The sequence below is a fragment of the Equus quagga genome, chromosome 12 (genome assembly GCF_021613505.1).
Source record: "Equus quagga isolate Etosha38 chromosome 12, UCLA_HA_Equagga_1.0, whole genome shotgun sequence".
In the NCBI taxonomy this organism is placed as follows: Eukaryota; Metazoa; Chordata; class Mammalia; order Perissodactyla; family Equidae; genus Equus; species Equus quagga.
The window spans coordinates 82,628,633-82,645,141 of NC_060278.1; the positions used below are offsets into that span (position 1 = coordinate 82,628,633).

Consider the following 16,509-nt stretch of genomic DNA (forward strand, 5'->3'; position numbering starts at 1 on the left):
GCTTCGTGCCCAAGGACGGGTGAGGGAGGAGCAGGAGTTCAAGTCAGAGAACCTGGGTTTGGATCCTAGCTCGATGGTGGACGTGCTGCATGTCTTGGGCAGGTTTCTCAGGTCTCCAGCCTCTTGTTCCTCATCTGCAAGATGGGGATTATGTTCACTACCGGGCCAGGCCACGAAGATTAAACCCGACAACCCTGGCTGATGGCCCGGTGCAGCATAGGTGCCCAGGATGTGGGCAGCCCCTGCCAGACTTCTGACACAGCCGGGCCTCCCACCGTCCGCTGCTCGCCTGCTGGTGACTGAGGAGAGAAGCATGTTCTCTTCCAAACTCAGAGACCCCCACGTTCTGGAAGGTATTTGTAGCCATGAACAGTGCAGCCTTCAAGCTGCTGCTGGCATAGCCCGAGGGACACATGAGGCGGGTATGCCCCCACCCAGAGCGTGTGCAAAGGCACATCGCAGCCCATGCTTTGAGGGGGATTTCATGATATTCCTTTTGTATTGCCGCCAGAGAAAAGTAAACGGCAGCTCCTGGCTGCCGGGGAAGGCTGTGCTTCTGCCAGCACTGCTTGTGCCTGGCACCGGCTCAGGCATGTACCAGAGCCGACTGTTGGTGCAGGCAAGTGTACGCACAAAAACATCCCAGCACGTGCGCACAGCAGCCACACACAGACTGCCAGGCACACGACCCAGGGTCATGTCTGTTTGTCTCTGTCTGCGTGGGTTAGAGTCTAACTGCCTTCTTTTTGGGTTTCCTTATCTTTCTTCCTCTGACTCTCTCTGTTTCTCTGTGTCTCTTTGGGTCTCCTCGTCTCTGACACTCTTGGCACCCTCTTTGTGTCTCTCTGTTGTTCTGATTCCCTCTCCCCTCCATTGTCTGGATCCCTCCCTAGCTTTCTGGCATTGTCTTTGTTTCTGATCCTCTCTGAATCTTTCTGTTTGGCTGTCTCTCTGTCTCTTCTCTCTCTCTATTTCCATCTGTCTCTATCTGTTTGCCTCTCTGTCTCCGTGTCTGTCTGACTCTCTATCTCTCTGCCTGTCTCCATCTGTCTCTCTATTGGTCTAACACATTCCTTCTATCTCTGTCTCTGTCTCTCTCTCTGCCTGTCTCCATCTGTCTCTGTATCTGTCTGTCTGTCTCTCTCTCACTCTTTCCGTCTCTGTCCTTCCCTACCTCTCTCTCTTTTTTTCTGTGACACTCTCCAGGGAACGCATCGAAAACTGAAGTGGCCGGATTTCAAGTGACAAACAGCTCTGCACCCAGGATCCACCCCCCTCCCGGCAGGGCTGCCTTCCTCCTCCACATCCCCTGTCACGAAGCCTATTGTGTCGGGCCCAGGGAGTTCAAGTTGAAGGGCCCGGGGGTCTGCGCCTCAGACTGCTCGGTGCTCCTTCCCCATTGGCTCCGAGCAGCCTGTGCTCAGCAGGGGCTGAGCGACAGGGGGAGGCTCTCGTTCATAAAAGGGGGGTGAGGCACCAGAACTGCCATTCGAAGGGGCTTTGGTGGTGCTCACAGCTGCCTCTTGGGCACCTCCTTCTGAGCCGGAGTCAGTGAGGCCCCTGAGTCTTGGACCGGCCTCCTGCCACCACCATCCGACCTGCTCGGCCAGAAGCTGCCCAGGGAGAAAGAAGAACGCAGGTAAAAACCAGAGGGGCACCGGCATCCTTTCTCTGGGCTCTGTTTGTTCTTCCTGGTCCTCCAGACCTGGAGGCAACAGAGCTCGGGCTGGGGAGGTTTCAGGTCTGAGTCTGATTATCCGGGAGAAGTAGTTACAGCCAGGAGGCTGGTTTACAAAAGCCAGGTCAGTGGGAGATGGACTGCTCTTTGGAATTTCCCTCTCCCCGCAGCCCTGGCTTACACAGGTGGGTGGCTGTCTCCCCAGAGGACCACCCCTCGGTGTCAGCTCCAGGGTCTTCTTCCCCTTGCCACCTGCCACATAGTGGTTCCCGTGCGGGAATGGGACGACTGGGTGGAAGAAGTGAGAGGTTGAGTTGATCAGCGTGATTTAAAAGGTCCTGATTCTCACTGGACTTAGAGCACAGGCTTGGGGACATTAACGAGATTCAGGGCTCGGGCTTTCCCCACGCGCCATGCACATCAACAGACGACCAAGTTCAGCCTTTTCATTCTTTTTGGGTCGCGTTTAATTGCTGACAGGGTGCTGGTTGGAGTGGCTTCCTTTGACGCAATTTTACACAGAAATGAAGTTTGGGGTGGTTTTTTTGGGAGGGAATGGCGAAAGAGAGTGACAACAGGCCAGGAGACCCAGGCTGAGCAGGATTTTTCTTGTCAGTGTTACTTTGAAAGGACTTGTTGCTTTCGTGTAAATTCCAGAGGAGTCTAAGTTCCGCAGGGGAGAGGCTCAGAGGGGGCAGCCGTTATATAAAGACATCCACGGTCACAGAAAGTATTATAGAATCTCGAAGTTTGACTCTAGCAAAAAAGCCGGTGAGCTTCAGAAAAAAACCTGCCGATGACTCCGAGGTTGAATAGTAAATTCTGCGACCTCGTCCTTTTCCCTGGGTATCTTTTATCTGGAATAGCTCTCCAAGCTTTATAAACATTCCTTAATTAAGCCTCCAAGCTTCCCAGGGGAAACGAGGTCTTCAGCTTATCGGATCTGATTTCAACTCCCCTCCCACAGACAGAAAGTCTTCATTACCATCTCTCTTCCAAGGGTTGGGAAAATACACAAGGCTTCTCTAATTTGACAGGCATTCCGTCAGGATCTATTGCAACATGTTTCAGAATGTCAGCCCTCTTCTCTTCATTTTCTGCCCCCACCGGCCCCTCCTGCGGCTGCCTCTGGCTTCTCTTTTCCCCTCACCTTCTCCCCCGAGCCCACCCCACCTAGCCTTTTGTTCTATTTTTGCAGGTCGTTTATCTCCGGCCTTTGAGATCTGCGTGGGGGAGCTGTTGCAGCAGCCGAAGCTGGTGAGTTATGCTGCCCGGGGGAGGTTTGCATTTGCTGACGGGATCTCAAGCCCACTGCTTTGCCCCAGAGGAGCTAGAGGTGTGATGGGTGTCAGGAGAATCCTGTGTCTCCGCTGGCAGCTTGGAGTGGGATGTTCCAGCAGCGGCTCCTGAGGAACCCAGCACGTGGAATCCAGCACCTTTTAGCAGAGCAGTCAAAGGGACCGGCACCAGGGCTGTTTGAGAAATGCAACCCCCTTAAAGCATATGGAAAGAGATTAGGGTGCTGAGGTAACTCCTGGGAGCCAGGAGTTTTCCATATATCATCTGAATGTGTGTCTCACAACACCCGAGATGGTGCTGGGTTCAAATCACCGATCCCACCACTCATTTGCTGTGTGATTTTGGGACAGCAGCTGTCCTTCTCTGAGCATTAATATCCTCACCTGTACAATAAGGATAATAATAATATTCGCTTCCTGACGTTATTGTGAGACTCCTATGGGATACTGTAATGTGCTTGGCTTTTAGTAGGTACTCAGTAAATGCTAGTATGACTGTTCAAGTTCGAGGTGGCAGAGTTGGGCCCCTCCCTCTCCCCCCAATCTTTTATAAAGTCCTTGATGTCCTGCTCCATCATGCTGTGCGCAATGTCCAGGAAATAGGATCGAACATCTACTGTTTCTGTTTGTGGGGCTGCCACTCCTCTCCCCTCCCCGTCCCATTCTCTCCACACCAACAGAAGACTTTATTTCTTCATCTGCCGCCCCGGGACCATGAAGTCTCTTCTCGATCGATCCTCCCTAACTCCCCTCCTTGGTTCATTCTTGCACACCTGCTATATTTATTAGATGTCTTCCATCATTCTAAGCAGGATCAATAGTTGGTGGTTTGATTTCAACGCATGTCTGAGAAAATGCGGTCAGCTAGCTGATTCCTCTCCCTGTTTCCCTCATCTCAGCCCGTAAATGTTGGTTGATCTCACTGAGTCTGACAAACGGCCAAAACGATTTCACTGGGACAGAGCTGGCCATTGTGGCGGGCAGTATACATTGCTGGAGACAACCAGGCAAGCCCAGGATCAGGCCCTGGAGATGGAGAGGTGGCCCTGGGTCCTCTGAAGTTGGACCTTGTTAATCTCTCCCAGCCTGGGTTCAGATTGATGCTCCTGGCGGGACGGTCAATGGCCCAGATCCATGGTGGCCATCCCCTGGCTCAGGAGGCTTCTCCCTGAGGCCATCCAGCTGTCCCATGTGCCAGAGTGGTCGCTGCAGGCATATTCACCAGGAGGCAATTTGTCTGTCATCATTTGGTCCCTTGATCTATTACTGGACAGTTCAATTTAACCTGACAAGGGTTTACTGAACAGTTACTATGTGGTGGGGTCTCTGGTCCCCTGGCAGGAGCAGAGAATTGGTGTTTGTGACTCACAGGAGGTCAGCCTCCTGCATCCAAGCCCACTCTCTCTCCTGCCTTCTCTCTCTCATTTTGGTCCCTTCCCCCTTCTTTTTCCCTCTCCTCGCCTCCTCTTCCTCTTTCTTATACTCTCTCCCCTTCATTCTCATTCGCCGTCACTCCATCTCTAGTTCTCATCTTTATTTTCTTTTCCCACAGGGGCCGTCGTCTCACTCGGTGCTTTTCTAGGTGTCTTTATCTCTTGCTCTGTGTATGCAAGTCACATCTCTGCTGCTCTTTTTGCACCCCCACTCTGCCCCGCCGTCTGTCTGTCTTTTTCTGTATCTCTTCATTTCCATCTCTCTCTGTTCCACCCTCCTCCGCCTTTCTCCCCATCCCTTAATTACAACAAATGACAAAGGGTGGGGATTCCATGTGAATCCTGCTCTTGAAAAACATTCTTTTAACCCCACACTTAATGACCTACTGTGACGGTCATGGAAGGGCCGTCTCTCCTCTGGTGTCCGCACAACGAACGGCCTGAGAGAAGTGGCCGCCCTCCCCGTGGGCCCTCATCCTGTGTTCTGTGTTTCAATTCTTGCTGGACTAAATGGTGGGTTCACTTTCCATTCAGAGCCCGAGCCCCCCGCCCCCCCCCCCCCCAGTTGATGATCCATTCTTTGTTAATGATGCTAAAGGCCTGACAAGGACATAGTTTCTCCAGTTTTCGGAGTCTCCATTTGCCAGCCCACCGGAGACCCACAGAGATGAACTTGATGTATTTTCAAGTGCAGTAGAACTCCTGAAATAGGCTCATCTTCAGGAACGCGAGAGTTGGGGAGGGGGCGTCCACTGGGCGTTTAACGCATGGCTGAACCCCAGGCATGGTTTGTGGGGCGGAGGCTCAGACTGACTTTTAGGCCTGCTTCTGCTGTGTCCTTGCCTCTTGGCCTTGACTCAGTCATTTTGTTTCTCTGAGCCTCTGTTTCCCTATCTAGAAAATAGGGCTAATAGTGCCCAGGCTACTGGGTTCTCCAGAGGGTGAAAACGCAATAACTGAGATTAAATGCAGAGCAGTGAGCTTGGCCCCCTGGCTGTGCCTTACACAGGGGATGCTGTGGGCTCAGAGGATCCCAGCTCCGCCGTGCGCGTGCTTGGGACCTTGGGGCTGCTCTGTCACTCAGTCCGCACTCTTCTGACCTGGAAGCTGAGCCTGTGATAATAGCGCCTGCCCCACAGGGCCCACGGGAGGCCCCAGGCCTGGCCCAGAGCAGTGGGGCAGTGCTGTTGGCTGTGTGAGTGTGTCGTTGGAAGGTCATTGAGGACACCATCTCCTCAGTGCGAGTCACGGTCACCGCCCGCGTGTGGGAGGCCCCAGCTCTGTCTCCATTTCCCTCCTGACTCATGATGTGACCTTAAACAAGTGACTTCATTCCTACCTTTTCCCATTTCCTCTTCTGTCAAATAGGAATAATCACATGCGATAAAATGCTCTGAGAGATAATTGCGATGTTAAATCAAGCCATTATTATTCCATGCTGGCTTTTTAAATAAAAGTGCTTGCTGCTTCTGCGAGCCCTCCGACTATAATATAGAAATATCATCAAGAGGAGGTAAGAGGGCAAGCAGTCCCTTCCCTTTCAAGGAACTCTGGGCCCTGGATGAAAAAGGACCCACTATGCGCTGGCCTTTAAAGGATGCTGAGCCCATTTACAGATGGGAAGAAGGAGGCTTGGAGCTGGGGGTGATTCCCCTCTGATTGTCCCAAGAAAATGAGCTTCAAAATGATTAGAATAATTAGAATTAGAAAATGGTTATAAAAATGATGAAGGCAGAGGTCAGCAAACTTTCTCTGTGAAGGGTCAGATAGTCAATCTTTTTGGCATTCCGGCCCATACAGTCCCTGTGTCAACACTCAATTGTGTTTCTGTTGCATAGACTTAGTGTAAACAGACGGGACACGTGTCGTATCCATCAGGGTTCTCCAGAGAAACAGAAACGGCAGGATGTGTGCATATGGAGAAAGAGCTTTAGCGTAAGGAACTGGATCCTGTGATGATGGAGTCTGAGGGGAATCACGCCCCCAGCTGCCAGCGGAGCCGCCCTCACTGGGCTGTCTCAAAGCGCCAGGAGGTGGGGGCTGAGGAAGTGCTTCATAAGCTTGCAAGTGCAGAGGGTTTTCTCTGGGAGGGCCCACAGGAGGCCCCCTGGCCCACCAGGTGTGTGAAAGAGGCCCCTCCCCATCACAGACCACACAAGCCCTCCACTGGGGCGGCTGTGCCTGGGGCTGCCCCTCGAACTCACCAAGTAGGCTCTGTTTCCACTTCCCACACCCGTGAACGGCCGAGTTCCTTTTCTCCTCAGCTCGTCCCAAATCAGAGATGAGGAGCAGGCAGGGCTATCTCTGATGTGCGGCTTCCAAGCAAATCCCAGTAGCAAAGGCGGAGATGCTCCCCCTGGGACCCATCTGACATGGCTCAGTAATTTATTTATCTTACAAAAGGAAGGAAACAGGATTGCTTAAGGAAATCTCAGGGCTGATGTGTCTCTATTAGAGTCACCTTTTAACCCAGAGAGATCTGGTCGGAAACCTGACCCTCCCATTTGCGAGCCACGTGAACTTGGTAAGCAGCTTCTCCTGAACCAGCCTCAGCTTGTCCTCTGTGCAGCGGGTATACACACCCTCACCACTGGGTTGTTGAGAGGATTAGAATGACAGGAGCACAGCCTGGCATCCAGTAGGCTCTTGAGGGGTGGTGGCTCTCGTTGGATTGATGGGACCATGAATGAGGAGCACTCAGCCCCGCCTGACATACAGTAGGCCCTCCACATAAGGCAGTTAATTCATTTGACAACTCTTTTTGGGTTCCCCCTGTGTTCCAGGCCCTATGTTGTTGTTCCTTTTTGCCCTTTTCTTTTCCCATCTCCCAGAGCCCACGTAAGATTGGAATGGAGCCTTCCTACTCTACTATTTAAAGCACCTACTGTGTGCCAGGCACCGTGCCACGTGCTCTATACGTGGTCTCATTTAATTCCTACACCAACCCTCTGAAGCCTTATTATCAGCCCCATTTTAGAACTAAGAAAACGAGACACGGCAAAGTTAAATAATTTCCCCAAACCAGTGATAAGTGGTGGCTGGCATTTGAATCCACATCACTAACCACTTGGTGATCCTGCTTCTGGGTCAGGAGGGGATTGGAGGTCTCACCTCTCCTCTGTCACATGCTGTACCCCTCCCACCCCCTGCTGCACTCCCCAGTGATGGAGGAGGCCATTCAGATGTCGCAAACTCAAATGTCTGTCAGGCGCTCGGCATGGACGGACATGAGAGAAGCTGCTGGTGGGGACAGTGGTGACAGGGCCACAGGCATCTCTCTGTGACTATTGCCAATTCGAATGCAAGCCTGATGTTTTCAAGGCCTTTGATCTTTTGGAGACAAGTGGGAAATTGAGACTTTTTTAAATGTAAAAATCTCTCAGTTTTAAAATATTGGCAACAAAATTTTTAAAAAATCTTTGTGCAAGTCCAAACGCTTGTGCCCACCAGCTCAGCTTGTCCTGCAGGCGAACAGTTTGCAACCTCTGGACGGACATTCGCCGTGTGCAGGGCTGCGGAGGAGGGAGCCAGAGGCCTGGGTCCTGCTCGCCTGCACAGCTCTGTCCCTGTCCTCAGAAGGGCCTCGCTGGGCTGCCCCCTGCTGTTGGCCCCATCCCCTCAGAGTCCGCGTCCTGGCCCTCCTTCCTGGGGGACCCCCTAAGGCCAGGGCGCGGAGGGGGGCGGGGGTGTGGGGGTGAGAGGCTGAAGTCACTGTGCCTGAAGATGGTGATTCAGGGCTGAGCCCTTATCGTGTCAAGGAGCCATAGCTCGTGAGCACCACCTGTAGCAAGCCAGAAAAAAGGTTAAAGCCTCAGCATACAGTCCCTAATATTCAGCAAGTGACGGCTGGTCCCTTCCTTCTGCCTCTCCCTCTGCCCTCAGGCTTTCTTCCTTCTGTGTCTCCCCCTCGTTGTCTCTATCCCTCCTTCTGTCTCTCCATCTCTCCGCTTTAGTCTTTCTCCCTCCTTTCCCCCTTCCTTCTCTCCCTCCATCTCCCTTCGGACTGTTTCTCACTTCCTCCTTCTCCCCCTTCCCCCTCCCCTGTCACTCTGCTCTCTTTCTCTGCCTCAGTTTCCCCCTCCCTCATATCCCCCCCAATTCCTGCTGCCTCCCCTCTTCTCTTACTTCCTCTTCCCTCCTCTCACCCCTCTCCTGGCTTCATTGACATTTGCTGAAATTCCTGTAGCAGGTGTTGGTTTTAGACAACCTGCAGACCTTGAGGTTTCTCTGGGGGCATAAAGGTGTGATGCAGAAAAGTGTAAACTGGGCTTCCAAGAGGTCAAGGGGTTGCCTGTTGTTCACTGGACAAACTTGTGTGGAGCTCCTGCTCTCATTCCAGCCCTGTATTCAGAGCAGGGACACCATTCTTTCATTCATTCATTCACAAATCACTCAACCTTCCTCAGTCTCCCCATCACCTTAGAATGAAATGCAAACTCTTTAACCTCAGCCTGGGAGGCCCACGCTATCCAGCCACTGTCCACCGTTCTGCTTTTTCTACCCCAGTCTCCTCCCTTCATTATCTTCATCCGCCCTGGGCTCCCTGTCACCCTCAAATACACAACACACTCACCTCAGGGACTTTGCACTTGCAAACTACCACCTGGCAGGGGACTCAGGAAGTAAGAGGCGATTATGTGATAGAGCTGGCAAGGGGATTCTGAGAGCTCAGCAGAGGGGCCTAATTCAGACAGACTTCCTGGGGGAGGCAACCAAGGCTGAGTTTTGAACAAATAAGAGTTAGCCGGGTCAAAGGGAGATGGGAGTGGATGGGGGGGTGAGAAATGTGTTTCAGGCAGAGGAAACCCCTTGTACTAAAGCTTGGAAGCTGGGGCAGTGGGCCTTCATTTTGGACTTGCAGGTGGTTTGGTCAGGCCCAGGTCAGGCGCTCATGCCCAGGCTGGGTGCTGCCCATGCGTGGGGATACCTTGAACAGGCGACGTAATCTCTCTCTGCCTCCATCTTCTCATTTGCAGAATGAGGAGACCATCAAGCTTGCAGGGTTGTTAGGAGGATCCCTCACATTAAGATGCTCAGCCCAGGGTGACCCCTAGTAAATGTCAGCTGGCCCCATCCCATCATGGAGAACCCGTGAGCACGTGGCTGAGGGGCGGCTTCCTCTCAAAGGCACGGGGAGCCTGGGAGACTCCTCTGGCTGCTGTTGGAGAGCATCTCAGAGGTGAGATTGGAGGAGGCAGATACGGACCCCTGAAGGGCAGAGCTGGAGGCCGGGGAGCGGTGGATTGAAGGGGCGGGGTCAGTACACAGCGGTAAGAGAAGGGCTCCAGAGCCGGCCTGCCGGGGTACCAATCCCAGCTTTGCCACTTACCAGCTCTGGCGTCCTGGCAGGTGTCTTAGTTCAGTTTCCTTGTCTGTAAAGTGGGCATGACAACAGCACCCACCCCACAGAGTTGCTGTGAGGATAAACGAGTTCATCCATGAGAATCGCTCAGAACATCTCAAGTCCTTAACAACCATCAGGTCAGCTGTTCTTATTAAAGACAAAGTTAACGGAGGAAGGGGAAGGATGCTAAAACTGTCTTCGTCTGGGACACAGATCTCAGGTCGGGCTTCCTACCTTAGCAGCCAAGCTGTGCGCGAGGCCTCCGGCCAGCAGTTAGAGGGTGGTAGGCTCCCCCGCCCCAGAGGTTAATTCACTGCTAATCTTGTAACAGGCCAGCCCAGCCATCGCTGATATCAGAGAAAACATGAGCTGCCTGCCTCTTATCTGCACAGAAGTGGCACAGCTCACTCGCCTGGAACCCAAATCCGCTCAGCAGCCGATAGAGCATGAGAGAAACCCGAGGGCAGGGCAGAGACGTGGGATGGACACAGGTCCGCTTCCCTGTGTTTCCTGCTCTGAACCTCCCTGCTTAAGGTGGCAGACCCTGCCCAGCCTCAAGAGAGGCAGGTGGGCCTGAGTGCTCACCTTTAATCGTTGTGTGACCTCAGGAGGTTTGCCAAGCCTCTCTGAGCGTCAGTTTTCTCATCTATAAAGTGGGGCTAATGATGCCCAGCTCTGAGAGTTGGCGATTGGACTGAGAACAATATGCAAGTCCAAGACTCTGCACATGGGGGTCTCTGGGCCTCAGGGAGGGTTCAGCTATTAATGAATCAAAGTTATTCTAGAAATGGTAGTCATTGAGGGCACACGTGGGGAGTCAAACAGAACAGCCTTGCCCAATAGCACCAATAACAGAGCCCCAATATCACCGCTTGCTGTAGGGCATGGGTAATCCACTGGACTGGAAGTGCCTGCCTCGCTGGGGAGGAGTAAATGAGATGATGGACTTAGGAGCTTAGCTCAAGGCCTGAAATGCAGCGGGGGCTCCGTAAATGCCGGCTGGGATCATTGTTAGGCATGCTTTGGTGGGGAACCTGCTGCGTGCTTTGAGGAGGGAGACCAAGCTCTGAGGTATGGTGTGGGGCTCTGGGGTCTTGGAGCAGAGTCTTCTCAGCCCCCTGAACACCTGAGCAAACAGGGAAGTTAGCAGGAAGGGGCACTGGAGGGGTGAAGGACAGCCATCCCCGAGGGCTGCGTTAGAGGCGTCCGCTCTAAGGACCAGCCTGGGAAGAGCATGGGGCCCCTGCCCAGGCCGGGGTGTCTCAGGGGGTCTCCCCATGTCCAGTTGGGAGAATGCACTACCCCCCATTTGAACAGCTTTGAGTCTTGATAATTGGTTTATAAGAAGTTGACTGTGAAAGGGACAGCTTTTAACAGGCTATTTGTGAGCATTAGTGCTTACTGAGTGCCTGCTGTATGCCAGTCAGGATTCTGGGTGCGAGGACACAGGAGGAGACACAGGTATGGCCTGTGCCCTTAAGGAGCTAGCTTTCTGGTGGGGGCGATGATAACAAACAACACCAGCAAACATCAGGTAAACAGGACTGCACGAGGCGGTGAGCGCTCTGTGCCACATAGCAGGGCAAAGCCAGAGAGACGCAGGAGGCTGCTGTGAACACAGCGGTCAGCAGACGCCTCCCTGGGGATGTGACATTTAATTCATTTGATTACAAGAAGGAGCAAGCCATGTGAAAATCTGAGGTCAGAGCAGTGCAGCGGGAGGAGGAGAAAGGGCAAAGGCTCTGAGGCAGGAGCAGGCTTGGCATGTTTGAGGAACAGAGAGTATTTCAGAAATGGAAACAAGGCACAGCTCCTGCCTTCATGGAGCCAAAGTCTGAAGACTCACGTAGAGAATTACCAATTAGTGGGATATTTTGATGGAGGAGGCACAAGTTTCTGGGAGAATAGAAAGGAGGAGCAGCCCATCCAGCCTAGGAGATCAGGGAAAGATGCCTGGAGGAGGCGATGTCTTAGCTAGGACCTAAATGACAGGTAACAGAAGAGGAGAAGGAGGGGTTTCCAAGCAGAGGGAACAGCATGTGCAAAGGCCCAGAGGTAGAACCAGGCCTGATACATTCTTTAGGGGAATTGCAAGTAGCTGGATGTGGTTGGAACCCAGAGCTGAAGCATTAGGGTATAGGGATGGGATTGAGGGTGTCCCTGTCATTTAGGAGAAGGGCCAGGCCTGACTCAGTCCAGTGGGTCTGATCACAGAACTGATATACCGAGAAGGACATTTCAGGGAGGGCAGGAGAGAAGGAACTGGAGGCGGGTGAAGGTGGAGCTATAGCCAGGGTCAGGAGGAGTGCTGGGGTGGAAAAGACAAATTCCAGAGTCCTCTCACAGCAGAAAGGATGGGCTTGGGGACAGCCTGGGGAGTAGGGGACAAAGGCAGGTGACAGAAGCCTCAGAGAACTCAGAAAAGCAGATGGCCAAATGTCTTCAGCTTGGTGGGTGGTTAAGGTGGGTTTTGAAGCCTGTCAGCCACAGGTCAAGTCCTGGCTTGTCCACTGCCTAGCTGTGCGGGCAGTCACTTCCCCTCTCTGAGCCTCAACTTCCCCATCTGCCCAATGAAAATAGCACAACCCACCCTAAGAGCTGTTCTGCAGACTGAACGTGAATGCTGTGGGGAAGCTCCTAGCACAGAGTAGGTGCTCAGCATGTGTTAATTCTCTTCCTTGACCCTTAGCCTTGGGCACCCATGGCACCTCTCGGGACCTCTGTTTTCTCGACTGCAGAATGGGAACGAGCATGTTTGCCTTGTGGTGCTGCTGGCAGAAGCTGCCGAGATGACGCTGCAGGCTCAGGAGACCCCCACAGAGTCGGTGCTCACAGATTTCATTGTCTTCTCTTTCTCCCTTCCCGGCAGGAAGAGCTGAGACAGAATGGCGTGGCAGGGGCTGGTGCTGGCTGCTTGCCTCCTCGTGCTCCCCTCCGCCACAGCGGACTGCCTGTCCGGCTGCTCTTTGTGTGCTGTGAAGACCCAACGTGGACCCAAACCCATCAACCCCCTGGTAGGTTTCAGGCAAGCTTCTAGATGCCCAGGTCCTGGGGCCTGTGTGTGAACAGCACCATCTGTGTGAGGAGCCCAGAGAGGGAAAGGAGCTGTGTGCCTGTCCTGTAGACTTGTCCCACCTGGGCAGGTCATGTCCTGCCCTGTGGTCAGCCTGGGCACCAGGGGCTGCTGTTTTGCTACTCCCATCCCCACCCCAGACCTCACCACCACGGGCTCACTCCAATCTGGGACAGACACTCTGGTTTCCAGGGAGCCTGATGCCTGGCAACAAAGAGCATTATCCATCAGGTGGTGCTGACTTTGGGAATCGGCAGCCCTGGAGTAGCTCCTCAGGGCTTCTCACCACCAGGCTGATGGCACCTGCAAATCTAATCACTCCCATGGATGGAGCTCTTTCCACCACCCCTGATCTGGTTGACAGGATCCAAGCCTTGACCCCTCTCCTAGGTCTTGGCATCTCTTGGTCCAGCCTTGTTGGCTTTGCTTTGTGTCACACTCCCCCATGTGCCTCTCCTGTGACAACAGATAGGCTGGAGTAGAGGTACCAAGGGTTTCGTGGACAGAACACAGGCTTTGGTTAAGCCACTTTCTAGTTCCATGACCCTGGAACCCCCTCTCAGTTTCTTCATCCACAAAATGAGGGCAATTCCGTGAGATGATGATGCAAAATATTAAGTATACAATTCTAGCCACTCTTCATAGAGATGCACACAGAGTGCCAGGAGCTGCCCAAACGTGGTCTCAGAAGAGCACAGTGATTAAGCACGAGGACTCATGGCATTGGACTGCCTGGGTCCAAGTCCAGTATTGTACAAAATTGTCATCATGGTCATCATCATGATCATCGTCATCATCGTCATGTTTGAAATCACCCAACGCTCTTATGAAGGAGATAGTATTGTCCCCCCAGTTTTGATGAACCCTCAAACGTCCCCTTGCATGAGTTCTTTCCACCATTCTGCATTGCTTCCGTCCCTCTCTGTAAAGTGTTTGCAGCATCCTTCACACTCAGGAAAGGTTGGGAGAACCAACTACTCCCTCTGGAGTCAGAAGTGGAAGAGGAAGGGTGAGCACAGCAGAGCACTATGGGAAGATCTTAATTCCAATTTTGGCCTTGCCACTTGTAGCCATGTTTCCTTGGAAAAGCTGTTTTACCTCTCCACGCCTGTTTCCTCATCTTCCACTCGAGCACAAAGTCACCTACTTGTATGCACAATTGGGAGCATTAAAGTGGGCAGCCCGGGGCTTAGTAATGGCAGCTACTTTTGCTTTTCTCAGACATTGGACAGGGGGCTCTCTGGCACAGGGGAGTGCATGTGCTTTGACAGTTTGATGGGGTGACATTACCACTGTGGTATTTTTGGATCTCTTGCAGATTTGCTCCTTGGAATGCCAGGCTACCCTGCTGCCAGCTGAGGAGTGGGAGAGATGCCAGGGCCTTCTGTCTTTTCCCAGCCCCTTCACCCTTGGGCTCAGTGGCAAGGAAGATTTGGAGAGCTGGCCAACTTTGGAAGAGCCCTATCGTGAGCTGGCCAAGCGCATGGGACCCTTCTTGAAGAAGCTGGAGGAAAACAGACTCCTCCTCAGCACCCCAGCGGAGGAGAATGCTCTGAGCAGGAGCCTGGTGGAGAAGCTCAGGGGTCTCTCTGGCAAGCTGGGGGAGGGTGTGGAGTCTGAGCTGATGGGAGATGCCCAGCCAAACGATGGTGCCATGGAGGCTGGAGCACTGGATTCTGATGAGGAGGAGCCCAAGGAGCAGGTCAAACGCTATGGGGGATTTTTGCGTAAATATCCCAAGAGGAGCTCAGAGGTGGCTGGCGAGGGGGATGTGGATGCGGATAGGGTGGGCCATGAGGACCTGTATAAACGCTATGGGGGCTTCTTGAGGCGCATCCGTCCCAAGCTCAAGTGGGACAACCAGAAGCGCTATGGTGGTTTTCTCCGGCGCCAGTTCAAGGTGGTTACTCGGTCTCAGGAAGACCCCAATGCCTACTCCGGAGAGATTTTTGATGCATAAATCCCTCCCCATCGTGGAGTTGAGTCAGGAGCTTCCCCTCAACCCTTCCAGACTGGAGTGCACTCATTCGTCTTCCCCTGTGTCCCCCGGCTCCATGCGCAGTTCAGCATTGTCTACGCAACATCCAAACCCAGCCTGCTTGGGGTGCAGTGTTTGTGTGAGGTCAGTGAGGGGGAAGGATGGAGTCCAGTAGACTTAGTGCTTGGCTCAGACCCCAGACCTCTGAAACTACCACCAGCAGCAGCTTTTGATATCAATCCTCCACCCCATGCATATGACTCCCCAATTCCAAAAATTTGGACTGACTTGTTCTTCATCCCTCTGGATCTGTGATCGCCAAACTTTACTGATCACGTGCCCCTCTCAGAAGGAAAATGAGCATATCCCCTGCTGTGCAGGTATATTCATCTAGATAGCATATAAATGTATCATTATACATACAAATGGTAGAAAGTTAAAACCAAGACAGATAAATGAATAGGAATCCTAACATTTTATTCCTAAACCTCAAAGGATCTCTTTGTGCACCCCACTTTGGAGACCATGCTTTAGGTAAAAAGCTCAAACTTTGCCTTTTATTGGAGCAGGAATTCCTACTAGTCTTCTAGTGGGTTGAATGGTCAGTTACTGTGGTCTGACTTCTCATAGCGTAGAAACACGTGTCTTGAAGAGCGGAGTTCCCGGACTCCAGTTCATGTTGGTACCCTGGACAGCGCCCAACTCCTCACCGGAGAGAAGGGCGTGAAAATGCCTCTCCTAAATGGTTAATGAGAGCAGTTCTCCCTGTGAATGCTGGAACGATCAAGGAGGGAGCAAGGCAAACCAATTTTCTCTGTGCAACAAACTCAAAATGTGGACCAGTTCCCTCAGCCCTCATTAAGCTAATTAAACTGATGGGTATCACTCTCCTACCCCAGGATGAACTGAAGCTGAGTCAAGTTGATGAGGTTAAGCACAACCATGTTCTTGAGCAGCTGAATTGGCCGCCAAGAGTCCAAGCCATCTGGTCAAACATATGCAGTGGGCATTGGGTAAGGGAATCCAGAAGCAACAGCTAGAAAGAGAAAAAGATGCTCTTCAACCCCCAGCATGATTCTTTCCTCTTAATATCTCAAAATAAAACCAGAAAGAGGAATGAAATGATTAAGTGCTTGAGGCTGAATGAGTTCCCTTGATTCGAATAACCCAGAATCAGAGGCAGAGACCTCCTGATGCCTTGGTTTCAATCAAAGCCCCCTCCCCCTGCCCCCCGTATCTCTGTCTCTGTCTCTCTTGCTGACTCGTCCCTAGGAACTACGGTTTGGTTTGTGGATCCAGAAGCCTGGGCTGGATAAGAGAGAAAATACCCTTGGCTTTGGTTAATTTGTACGAGATGCTACCAAGCACACCTCTTCCTGCACAAACCCCAGATCTCTCATGATGTTTTGAAATGTATAAGTTGTTTTAGGGTTGTTTTGTGTGCTTTTAAAAATTCCACTTACGCAAATTACTTGGAATTTGCTTAGTCCTCAATAGGCCTGTATTATTTCCTACTCCTCCAGTATAATAAATAAAAGAAAGATGCTGATGACTTGGGGTGTGTGTGTGTGTGTGTGTGCGCCTCAGTCCCCAGAGAGTGAAAAGACCATTTGCAGAAAAGAGTGCTGGGGAATGAAAAAAACATATACACATACACACACGTGCATGCCCACACACACACACACATTCAGATTAGAAAGCTAAA

At 52.3% G+C, this 16,509-nt stretch overlaps 1 protein-coding gene across 1 annotated transcript; it reads left to right on the forward strand.

The window, feature by feature from the left end:
* The first annotated feature begins 1,146 nt into the window (after nt 1-1,146).
* Nucleotides 1,147-15,293, forward strand: PDYN (prodynorphin). Its single transcript, XM_046679967.1, has 4 exons — nt 1,147-1,639; nt 2,877-2,935; nt 12,623-12,767; nt 14,145-15,293. Exons 3-4 carry the CDS (start codon nt 12,639-12,641, stop codon nt 14,784-14,786), a joined length of 771 nt encoding a protein of 256 aa, XP_046535923.1. The 5' UTR covers nt 1,147-1,639; nt 2,877-2,935; nt 12,623-12,638; the 3' UTR covers nt 14,787-15,293.
* Nucleotides 15,294-16,509: the final 1,216 nt, after the last annotated feature.